This window comes from Vipera berus, assembly GCF_964194415.1.
Source record: "Vipera berus genome assembly, chromosome: 3".
In the NCBI taxonomy this organism is placed as follows: Eukaryota; Metazoa; Chordata; class Lepidosauria; order Squamata; family Viperidae; genus Vipera; species Vipera berus.
The window spans coordinates 36,070,587-36,083,032 of NC_138204.1; the positions used below are offsets into that span (position 1 = coordinate 36,070,587).

The following is a 12,446-nucleotide window of genomic DNA, read 5'->3' on the forward strand; positions in this document are numbered from 1 at the left end:
TTGATCCTCTGTTTTAATGGCTCTTCATTCCTTATGCAGACTCTTCCAGGCCAATGAAGAAGAACCTGAGAAAAAGGAGGTTTCAGAATTACGCTCAGAGCTATGGGAAAAAGAAATGAAACTGACTGACATTCGTTTGGAAGCCCTAAACTCTGCCCATCAGCTGGATCAGTTGCGTGAAACGATGCACAATATGCAGGTAGGGCTGGTGCTCTGCATAGCTGGACATTGTGGCTCAGATTACAGTTTGTACATTGCTATGGGGACCAATTTCTGAATGCCTGTTTTGTGTTTTCATTAAACAATAAAACAATTTTATGATACATGCCCTACGTTACATGTAGCTGATACTGCTAATTTTGTTTTTATCACTGTTTAAACAGTTGTGCATGGGTTATCGATCCTTACATGTTTTGATTAATTCCAATTTTCTTTCCACAATGTAAGGATTTTTTTTTAAAGGTCAAGAGCCTCTTTAGTGCCAGTGGAGGCTCTTTTCTACTTTTAAACTCATCATGGCCACAGTGTTTTTCACTGCCCCACATATTTCTTGAGATTAAAAAATTAAATAAGGTCAGATGCACACCACATACAGTCATGCTCGAAATTGTTGGCACCCCAGAATTTTTTTCAGAAAATCAAGTATTTCTCACAGAAAAGTATTGCAGGAACACATGTTTTGCTATACACAGGTTTATTCCCTTTGTATGTATTGGAACACAACAAAAAAGGGAGGAAAAAAAGCAAATTGGACATAATGTCAAACAAAACTCCAAAAATGGGCCGGACAAAATTATTGGCACCCTTTCAAAATTGTGGGTAAACAAAATTGTTTCAAGCATGTGATGCTCCTTTAAACCCACCTTGGGCAAGTAACAGGTGTGGGCAATATAAAAATCACACCTGAAAGCAGATAAAAAGGAGAGAAGTTCACTTAGTCTTTGCATTGTGTGTCTGTGTGTGCCACACTAAGCATGGACAACAGAAAGAGGAGAAGAGAACTGTCTGAGGACTTGAGAACCAAAATTGTGGACAAATATCAACAATCTCAAGGTTACAAGTCCATCTCCAGAGATCTAGATTTGCCTTTGTCCACAGTGCGCAACATTATCAAGAAGTTTGCAACCCATGACACTGTAGCGAATCTCCCTGGTCGTGGACAGAAGAGAAAAATTGATGAAAGGTTGCAACGCAGGATAGTCTGGATGGTGGATAAGCAGCCCCAAACAAGTTCCAAAGGAATGCAAGCTGTCCTGCAGACTCAGGGAGCATCAGTGTCAGCGCAAACTATCCATCGACATTTAAATGAAATGAAACGCTATGGCAGGAGACCCAGGAGGACCCCACTGCTGACACAGAGACATAAAAAAGCAAGATTAGAGTTTGCTAAAATGTACTTGAGTAAGCCAAAATCCTTCTGGGAAAACGTCTTGTGGACAGATGAGACCAAGATAGAGCTTTTTGGTAAAGCACATCATTCTACTGTTTACCGAAAATGAAATGAGGCCTACAAAGAAAAGAACACAGTACCTATAGTGAAATGTGGTGGAGGTTCAATGATGTTTTGGGGTTGTTTTGCTGCCTCTGGCACTGGGTGCCTTGAATGTGTGCAAGGGATCATGAAATCTGAGGATTACCAAAGGATTTTGGGTTGCACTGTAGAGCCCAGTGTCAGAAAGCTGGGTTTGCGTCCGAGATCTTGGGTCTTCCAGCAGGACAATGACCCCAAACATACGTCAAAAAGCACCCAGAAATGGATGGCAAGAAAGCGCTGGAGAGTTCTGAAGTGGCCAGCAATGAGTCCAGATCTGAATCCCATTGAACACCTGTGGAGAGATCTTAAAATTGCTGTTGGGAAAAGGCGCCCTTCCAATAAGAGAGACCTGGAGCAGTTTGCAAAGGAAGAGTGGTCCAAAATTCCGGGTGAGAGGTGTAAGAAGCTTATTGATGGTTACAGGAAATGACTGATTTCAGTTTTTTTTTTCCAAAGGGTGTGCAACCAAATATTAAGTTGTTGTTGTTGTTAGCTGCGAAGTCGTGTCCGACCCATCGCGACCCTATGGACAACATTCCTCCAGGCCTTCCTGTCCTCTACCATCTTCTGGAGTCCATTTAAGCTCACGCCTACTGCTTCAGTGACTCCATCCAGCCACCTCATTCTCTGTCGTCCCCTTCTTCTATTGCCCTCGATCTTTCCCAGCATTAGGCTCTTCTCCAGTGAGTCCTTCCTTCTCATTAGGTGGCCAAAGTATTTGAGTTTTAGCTTCAGGATCTGGCCTTCTAAAGAGCAGTCAGGATTGATCTCCTCTAGGACTGACCGGTTTGATCGCCTTGCAGTCCAAGGGACTCGCAGGAGTCTTCTCCAGCACCATAGTTCAAAGGCCTCAATTCTTTGGCGCTCAGCCTTTCTTATGGTCCAACTTTCACTGCCATACATTGCAACTGGGAAGACCAGTTAAGGGTGCCAATAATTTTGTCCGGCCCATTTTTGGAGTTTTGTTTGACATTATGTCCAATTTGCTTTTTTTCCTCCCTTTTTTTGTTGTGTTCCAATACATACAAAGGGAATAAACCTGTGTATAGCAAAACATGTGTTCCTGCAATACTTTCCTGTGAGAAATACTTGATTTTCTGGAAAAAATTCTGGGGTGCCAACAATTTCGAGCATGACTGTAGCTAACAAGATATGTCATTTGAACCATTTCCTGTCCTAATAATATTCCGAACACATACATTGTTTCAGAACAAGTAAAAATAAAAATAAATGTTGTTAGAGAAAGACAGTGAGAGGGAGAGAGCACAGGAAAGAATTAAGTGGTAGTTTAGGAGCTCAAAGCAATTTTATTTTGCTTAGGAAGCAGGAAACCTCTGCTGTCCTCTATATTGCTTAACTTTCACTGCTGCAGGTTTGACATCAATGCTAATGAACAAAATGAAGTGCTACCAAACACCTGCTGTCTGGTGGAAAAGAAATACAAAAACTACATTTGGTTTTAAAGACCTCTTTTTCCAATGGCTCAAGTTTAGCATTTACTACTGAGTCTTTAGTCTCTGGAATCCATAATGTTGGTTGCCAAGCACAATTCAAAGTGCATGACATAGGACCCGGATATCTTCAGGATTGCCTTCCCCAGATTGGTTTTGCTTGTCTTATTATAAGATCCAACAGAGCAGTTTAGTTCAGTTTAATTGCCATCTTCAGAGATTGGGTTTGGCAGTGGGCCTTTTAAGTTGTCCCTTTCTTTCAGACACTGATACCACTCAGATCAGAATAGTCCCTATAGTCCTGGGTTTCAGAAAGGCTGCCAAAACTGTTTTTTTCAGTACGATTGTTACAAACTGCTTCTTCTTGTAATTACAATATGATCATAAGACTAATCAATAAACTATTGCTGTTACCATTTCTGCAATCGAACTGTAATGAATGTAGAGTTTTATTTATTATGATGCTATGTTTTTGTTGTCTTGGTTTTAATTTTGCACTTTTTAACCACATTTACATAAATAGGATATGTAAACTGCTCAGATCGGTTTTGATGGGAGTGGTATATAAGCCCTCTAAATAAATGAATGGTATGAATGAATATTGTTGTTCTTATTAGGTATATCATCCCAGTGTTTGCTCTTTGTTCATTTCCTTTAGCTGGAAGTAGATCTATTGAAAGCTGAAAATGACCGGCTAAAGGTAGCACCTGGGCCATCATCTATCCCAAGTCATCTTTTGAGCTCATCTGCTGCATCTTCCCCAAGGCGCTCCTTAGGACTACAGCTGAGTCACTCTTTCAGTCCCAATTTAACTGATACGGGTAAGAAAAGAAAAAGGGAAAGTAGGATCACCAAACTATAGATAGCAACTTACTTTCCACCTCTCAGTCATAATCTTCTCATACTGTTGTTCTTGAACGATTTATGCATAAAAGATAGAATCAAAATTTGTTTTGGAGGGGAAAGAGGGGAAAGAGAGGGTAATGATACATGCTATATGAAGTGTTTATATCAGGGAGAATGTGACATGTAGTACCGTATTTATCGGCGTATAACACGCACTTTTTCTTCCTGAAAATAGGGGGCAAATGCGTGTTATACGCCGATATAATGTTAATGACCCATAGTAAATACCGCACAGCAGCGCGAATTTAAGTTTTTTTCCTGAAATTTCCTTTTTAAAATGAGGTGCGTGTTATACGCCGGTGCGTGTTATACGCCGATAAATACGGTAATTAGGGGTGTGCACAACATGGATTTTTTTCTTTTGAACCCATAATAATTGGAAACCGGATGTTCTGTATAAGGAATGGTGTGATTTATTTATTAAAGAAGACATTAAAACGTACACAGATTAAGCTGATGGTATTCATAGAATTATTAATCAGAAATTATTATCAGCATGAAATAGGCAGTATTTATGAAAGCTTGACCAGAACACTACATAAGTTGCATTTTTATATATTCAAATAAAATAAAGTTGTCCCATCAAATTTTAATTTTGAATTTTTTAAATAATTTAAAAAATAATTTTAATTTTAAAGAAAAATGTTTCTTCTACTTTCTGGACTCTGTACAGGGGGAAAAATGAATAGAATTTTTTTAGCGCACTAACTCAATTTCAGTCTGTGATAGGCAGGATTTCTCAGTGATTAAAATGAAGTGATCAAATATGATGTGCTTGAATTTTCCTTTTCCAGAACTGTCGCCAATGGATGGTATCAGTGCTGGTACCCAGAAGGATGAAATGGTACTACGAATAGTAGTGCGCATGCCACCTCAGCACATTATCAAAGGAGTAAGTACCATCACAAGAAGGGAGAGGTCCCTGTTTGCGACAGTGTGTCTCATGTGCAACATATTTGGGAGAGGAGATATAACTTTAATGAGATGATCCATTTTGCCATTGTAAACAACTACAACCATATTGTACCTCTGGTTTGGCTTCCAGGACTTGAAACAGCAGGAGTTTTATTTGGGCAGTAGTAAAGTGAATGGCAAATTGGACTGGAAAATGCTGGATGAAGCTGTCTGTCAGGTTTTCAAGGTACGTTGCTAATTAACACAACCTTTTTGCTATATTTCTGTCTTCAAAAACTTTATTTCAGATATCCACAGGTCTAAATTTTGGATTCAAGCATTTACAGCTCAGTCTTATGTTACTTTCTCTTCCTGGGCTTCAAGGACAGAACTTTAAATACTATTTTCCTTCTGACCCTCTTCCATACTATTAAGTTAAAAAGAATCTCAGAATAGCAGAGGAATGGCAGAGAGAAAAAGTTAAGATGGACCTAATAAAGATAACCAATACACATCATCCCCTTCCCTCTACACACACCTACACAAACAAGGTTTCTTCCTTGACCATTGTATGGCCAAACCAGGGGCTTTCTGTTGCAATTTAATCTTTTGCATAAGAAAGTTAATTAACATTTGACCTTTCCATACATGATATGAATAATTCAGTGAATACATGAAAATGGTGATTTTTTTTTATTAGCTATGGGCCTTTAATCATACCAGTCTAAGGATGGCAGTTCATCTCTTCTATCAATCTTTACCAATGCAATTGAAGTTATTGCACATATTCATAGAATATTTATCTAAATGATAAATTTAAATATTTAAATTTAAATATTTAAATTTGATGTGGACAAAGTCAACTACAAAAGGAAGATACCAGTTGTAGGAAATGCAAAAAGGAAAAGAAAAGAAAAAAGAAAAACAACATGTATTCTTAAAATAACCCAGTGCAGGCTGAGCATGCTTAGTGGCCACAGAATGTTGAGAACTGAAAAACCAGGGAGAGAGTACAGTGGATCAAAGAACAAAGTACATGGAATTTTGTTGTTGTTTCTAAGTCATATTTGTAGTGGCAATTATTATTTATCTTTATACCTGATCTTATTTCTAGAGAACATTCACTGTATTCTTAGAACAAGTGTAGCATTAAGTATTTTGAGAGCCTCATTAATTGGAAAACCTTCTGTCCTTTGTTTAGGATTATGTCACCAAGATGGACCCTGCTCTGACTCTGGGACTCAGCACTGAGTCTGTCTATGGCTACAGCATTAACCATGTTAAAAGAATCTTGGACATGGAGCCACCAGAACTACCTCCTTCCCGCCGGGGTGTGACCAGCATTGCTGTGACTTTGAAAGGTCCTGCTTTTTCCATTAGTTATTAACTATTTATTTCTAAATGACTGACAGAGAGGCAAAAGCAACAGGATTAAGAGAGCCTCTGGAAAGCATTTCTAATTCCAGAATTAGGTGATGGTGATGACTGTAACAGTGTAGCACTATGCTGTACCAATTATATGCAAAGAATTGTATTTGTTTATGTTAGAATAGCATTCTCTCTGGTTTTGATATTAGATGGAAATGAATCTCAGTTTCAAGACCCCTTGAGATTGTTATTTAATCTGGTATTTCTCAAATTGGGAGTCTGAATAATTAATGTAGGTTATCTGAATGCCTTCCTCATTAGTCTTTTTCAATCTGATGCAAAATGTCTTTATAAGTGTCTTTCCAAGTAGGAGTAACCACATCTGTAACCATGAGACTTTTACAATATGGATATTTCTGACTAACTGTAGCTAGAAAGAAACTGGGATAAACAATTGAAAATTGTTACCAAAAAAAAAAGAAAGAAACTGTTCCGGCACATGAAGGACCATTATAATGCAAAACTGAGGCTACTATATGATGTTATGAAGGTTTCTTTTAATATTCTTGGGTGTAGGTTTGAAAGAAAAATGTGTGGACAGCCTGGTTTTTGAGACTCTTATCCCCAAACCAATGATGCAGCACTACATAAGCCTTCTACTCAAGCACCGGCGCCTTATTCTCTCTGGACCAAGTGGAACTGGCAAGACCTACCTGACCAATCGTCTGGCTGAATATCTGGTGGAACGTTCAGGCCGTGAGGTTACTGAAGGCATCGTTAATACTTTCAACATGCACCAGCAATCATGCAAGGTAGAAAACTTTTAATTGTTTCATTTCTGAATAGTCACTAGGGCAGTACCTCCAGATCTTAACTCAAACCTTTACATGATCTTAGTCATAGGTTCCTCTGTTATTTCAGTTGAGACAATTTATCCTCGTGGAACCATTCATTCTTCACTGTAATTCTAGATTTAATTTCAGTGGAACTTGTTCTGAGACATGCAGGTATGGCACTGAAGTTTTAATTGTCATGAATCTATTTTTCCAGCCCTTTGTCAGTATTCCCCTTCAGTCCTAACTAGTGATTCTCAGCCCTAAGCCCTCAGCCCCGTGAACTTTTCCTGATGTCCCTGTGTTTCTGCATTGCGATGTTTCTGAATATTCTCTCTCTATTGATACAATAACATCTTACTTTCATTGTTTGCACCAGGACTTACAGCTTTACCTCTCCAATCTAGCCAATCAGATTGATCGGGAAACAGGGATTGATGTTCCATTAGTTATTCTCTTAGATGATCTCAGTGAGCCTGGCTCCATCAGTGAGCTTGTCAATGGAGCACTTACCTGCAAGTATCACAAATGGTGAGAAACTAAGATACTGGTATTGCTATTGAACTAACTGGTATTGGTATTGAACTAACAAATACCAAAATAAAGATCCTGTCCTATAAACTATGTAAATTACAAGAATTTCCAGATTATGCTAAATTGTTATTTTTTTTCCTGCCTATCTTGTACCTAAAAATAATAGCTTTTTGTGAATGACATGGCACTATTATTTCAGGCTTATGGCATTGAATCACATTAAACAAAAGAACTTTCTTATCCTTAGTTTGGATGGCCAACCTGGCATAGGCAGGAAGGGTTGTAACTTTCCTCTTCAGGATCATAGAGCAAGTTGTCATTTGACCGATAGAGCATCTAATGTCTCAAACCCCTAATACTGTAATCAAAATAATTAAGAGTATGTTTTATTGTGCCCTAGAGCAGTGCAATAAACTACCAGAAAAAGGTGACCACACTATTTTATCTTCAGTATTTCAGTCTTCAGGAATCAACATTGACATGAAGGCATCCAAAAACAAACCCCAAAACAAAAACCAACCCCTCCCCCCACAACTCTATTGAAAATGGTGGAAGGTCAGAATAAAGAATCCCTGAATACATTGTGAGCCACCTAAAGTCATTATGTCAGATAGGCAGCCATATAAGTCCTGTAAATAAATAAAATGGTCCCCCCATCCAGAATGCAAATACACTTATATGTAATTTTCTTTTTCTTCCCCATAAGCCCTTACATAATTGGAACAACTAACCAGCCTGTTAAGATGACTCCAAACCATGGCCTCCACCTCAGTTTCAGGTAATTACTAGAACAATGTCTATTTAGAACGTTTCTTCTATACTGTCAAGGTCATACTCCCCATATTTGGGGAGCATGCACTATATGCAGATTATTTTCTGGGATGAGGAAGATATAAAGTTTTTTTCTCTTACTCAATATTTTAGTCTAGAAAAGACAATGGAAGAGGATAATTTGCTTAGGTTGAGCACTTTCCTTTTTTTGCCATGACCAACATAGCATATTACTTGTAGGATGCTGACTTTCTCCAATAACGTGGAGCCAGCTAATGGCTTCCTGGTGCGCTATTTACGTCGGAAGCTGCTTGAATCTGACAGTGATGTCAATGCCAACCGGGACGAGCTATTACGTGTGTTGGACTGGGTGCCAAAGCTCTGGTATCACCTCCATACCTTCTTGGAGAAGCATAGCACTTCTGACTTTCTCATTGGTAAGCCTAAGCTTTTATCATCCAGTAAGCTGAAATGAACCTCACCATCACATTGCATCTTATTTCAGACTAATAAAAGAAGGGTTAAGACACTGCATGGAAGCTTCGGCCTCCCATTTGAGTTCCTTGCAGTTAATTCATGGTGAGGGGAAAGTAATATGCATATACTTAAGAGTCACTCTAGTTGTAAAGACAATTTTCTATGTTATTCTTCTTTATTTATTCTTTATTAGAACATTATTTTACATAACCTTTATTTTCTTCTATATTTTTGGTGATAATCCTCCATTGGCTAGCAGTTTACCTTCTTCCCCTTACTGTTTTTTTCCCCAGGTCCTTGTTTCTTCCTGTCATGCCCAATTGGTATCGAGGATTTCCGAACCTGGTTTATTGATCTATGGAACAATTCAATTATCCCCTACCTTCAGGAAGGAGCAAAGGATGGGATCAAGGTAAATTTCCATGCATCCTTATCTCTTCTGGAAGAATTAGTGATGCGGTTAAAGCCTGCATCAATATGCACATATGTTACTCAGCTACAAGTTGCTATTTCCTTTTACTCTGAATTATTCATAAAGTCCTACAGAAAAGCAGTTCCATCCAATCTTGTCCTCCATTGCCTTGAAAATGTTCTAAGCTCTACTTTGTTCCCCGGTGAAGGAACTGGAAGACTTAGGTGCATGTGTGTGTTGCTTGTACCTAGCAAGGTCAGTATTCTTTCTCACTCTTCTGTGTTGCAGGTGCATGGGCAGAAAGCTGCTTGGGAGGACCCCGTGGAGTGGGTGAGAGACACATTGCCTTGGCCATCAGCCCAGCAAGATCAATCAAAACTATATCATCTTCCCCCACCCAGTGTGGGGCCCCACAGCATAGTATCTCCTCCAGAGGAACGGAGTGGCAAGGATTCTACACCCAATTCTCTGGAATCAGATCCCTTGGTATGTTTTCAGCTTGCAAATGAGAATAGTTGCTACTGATTCTTTGCACAAGAGAATTAAATTGAGAGCTCAGAATCATCCAATATGGGTTGGTCACAAGAGAGAGAGAGAGAGAGAGAGAGACGTTCCCTGAAGATGGGGGCTCCAGCACGACTCTGAAAGCTTGGAAGACAAAACCTCTCATCCCGGTGACTGACCTAGATTGGATCCTGCAACATTATCCTGGGACACGTATAGCCGCCTTCATTTGCTCAGAATCATGAATTAGTATCTCAGTTCTTGTCACTAATGGAAAGATCTATTATTATTATTTTTCAAACACCATAGCTTATAGGAATAGAAAAGTTACTTCTCCTCATCAATTTTCATTTTGTCAAAAATTGACAGCCCTTGCTAAATTGTTAGCTTAATTACTCTATGAATGGAGGCAATTGTAAAGTTGTCAGAGTGGCTTTCTCCATTATGTCCCTCTCTGTTTTAGAACCCCTGTTTCTCCCTCCCCTCATGTCTTATATCTGAAATAACACTAGAGCAATGGACTAAATGCACAAGTTAATATGGGGAAGACAAATCTCTCTTCTCCTCTGCCATATAATCAAGACTGCATTGTTGACCTCTTCTGAAAGCATAATGACCTTCACAAAAGACAACGCCTGTGATTGTGCTCTGGCATTGTCATGATATGGCCACAAGGTGGCAAAGATGTGTAAGTCAAAGAAAAAAAGCACCACATAACAACTGAGAAAACTACATGGAATAGTTATGTACCTAATGATTGATGAGTTACGGATGATACAGGACAGAAGCAAACCCTATCACATATATTCCTTTGTTGACCCAAACAGAAATTGATGGTAGCAAGTGACTGTGAGATAAAGATCCTGGAAGTGATTGCTCCTATAAAAAGGATATAAAATGTAAGATCCTGACAGAGTAGTACATGTACAGAAATTATAATGGATGAGTGATATTAGAGGGAGTCCCAAATTCTGGACTTGGAATAGACAGTATGTTTCTTCTGTTTTAGTTAGCCTATCTTCACTGACCACATTTGCTCTTATCTTAATCCCATAAAAGTATTAATGGGGGTTGCAAAACAGCGTTAGCCTCTTCTCACATCCCTTTCAGTTTCAAACTGCCATAGTATGCATTCTTACCTGAATAAAAATAAAATACCAGATACAACTGCAAATAAGGCTGGTAGATTATGAAACATAAACTTGCATTATGCAAATATCTGTGTAAATTGTCTTTGTAGAACTGTACATGTTTTCCATTCACTTAGCTCCCCGCTTAATCCAAAGCACAGATGAAAAATTAATATGATTTTAAATAATCACAGTTATTCCGTCCTCTTTGTGGTAATCTTGGCATCCTATATATTCATTGGAGCAGATTATTTTCAATCTGAAGTACATCTATTGATTTATATCTGCATCCACCTGCCTTACTTCTGCTGCTTTCCAGGTATATTGTAACACTGACTCCCATAATTCTCAGCCACTGTTGAATGGAAGGGGAGCCTTAATACACGAGAAGGCATCAAGCTGTGTAAATTTGGTATATTTGATCATTACTTATCAGTCTTTCATCCTACTTATACAGATGGCAATGTTGCTGAAGCTCCAGGAAGCAGCCAACTACATTGAGTCTCCTGACCGAGAAACCTTGGACCCCAATGTGCAGTCTGCACTCTAAAAATAACTGGATTACAATGGAATGGAGACAAATGAGCCAATCTTGGTTGTCTTTGCTCCTAGGTCTTCTTTCTTTTTTCTCTGGAACCTGTGGTCTGGATAAACACCACAGAGTGCCCATCGCTTCCTTTGGGATCTGTGCAGGTGAACAGTGAAAGAGGAGACAGTTGGGTCTCCTTTGCAAGATACTGTTCTCCCTCCACCTCCAATAACTCTGGTGGTAAGAGAATGGTGGGTTTTATTCTTGGGCTTTCTGCCTCTGTCATAGACTCCTGGTTTTACAGTATGATTGGGGAGCATCCAGAAATCCCACACATCCAGTGTATCCAACATAAATGTTCTTGTGTAAGGCAAGAGACTGGAGATAGCCACACAGAGCTGGCTGTTGTATTTCTGCAGGGGCAGTGCTAACAGACAGGGCAATAGCCAAGTCTGTGGAACCCTAAAATGAGGATTTTTTTTTAATAAAATAAAGAAAAGCAAACCCCAGAAATCATGCGAGTGGAAGCGTCATTGCTGCTCTTGGAGCCGTTTCCTGCAGTTGCTGCCCTTCGACTTTCTTGCCACAATCAACATAGGCAAAGACCTAATAAGACTGTTAACTCTTGTCTTTGTACCCTCCTTATTTAATCTGCATGAAGGTCTTTTTTACTTTCAAACTCCCAATAAACACTTTTCTCCTCCACTTTATTTTATTTGGTTAATCTGGGCCATGCCGTTTGCTCTTTAGTTCTAGGAATTATGTTCTGTGTTTAGTCATCTCTCCTTTGGTTCCACAGGAAGGAGCCTCCTGAGTTAATATTTACTTTACCTTTTTCTTGTTTTACTTTTCTGTGAATTTCACTCCCACAGTCCCTCCAACTGAAATTGGTGCTGACTGGATTACTTCCAGTAACTTAAATCCACTTCCTGGATCCTTGCAGCTTGCATCAGATGCACACAGAGTTGAATCAGCAGCACAACCTATGCACAATTTGCATGTGGGCTCCCCTTCTTGTGCCATTCCATACCGTTTCTTTCTGAAAAGCACAAGAGGTCAGAAAACTGTGATCAAAGGGAGAATGGATTGTTGTAGTGCATCTC

General features: G+C 39.2%; 1 protein-coding gene across 1 annotated transcript in view; it reads left to right on the forward strand.

Moving 5' to 3' along the window:
* Positions 1 to 12,021, forward strand: part of NAV1 (neuron navigator 1) — a 257,735-nt gene extending 245,714 nt beyond the window's left edge. The window contains exons 22-33 of the mRNA XM_081322449.1: positions 40 to 199; positions 3,644 to 3,806; positions 4,686 to 4,783; positions 4,937 to 5,032; positions 5,987 to 6,146; positions 6,730 to 6,965; positions 7,366 to 7,517; positions 8,227 to 8,298; positions 8,532 to 8,728; positions 9,062 to 9,180; positions 9,469 to 9,666; positions 11,272 to 12,021. Coding sequence (XP_081178575.1) covers positions 40 to 199; positions 3,644 to 3,806; positions 4,686 to 4,783; positions 4,937 to 5,032; positions 5,987 to 6,146; positions 6,730 to 6,965; positions 7,366 to 7,517; positions 8,227 to 8,298; positions 8,532 to 8,728; positions 9,062 to 9,180; positions 9,469 to 9,666; positions 11,272 to 11,364 — 1,744 coding nt within the window. The 3' untranslated portion in view covers positions 11,365 to 12,021. The remainder of the gene's footprint in view (positions 1 to 39; positions 200 to 3,643; positions 3,807 to 4,685; positions 4,784 to 4,936; positions 5,033 to 5,986; positions 6,147 to 6,729; positions 6,966 to 7,365; positions 7,518 to 8,226; positions 8,299 to 8,531; positions 8,729 to 9,061; positions 9,181 to 9,468; positions 9,667 to 11,271) is intronic.
* The last annotated feature ends 425 nt before the right edge of the window (positions 12,022 to 12,446 follow it).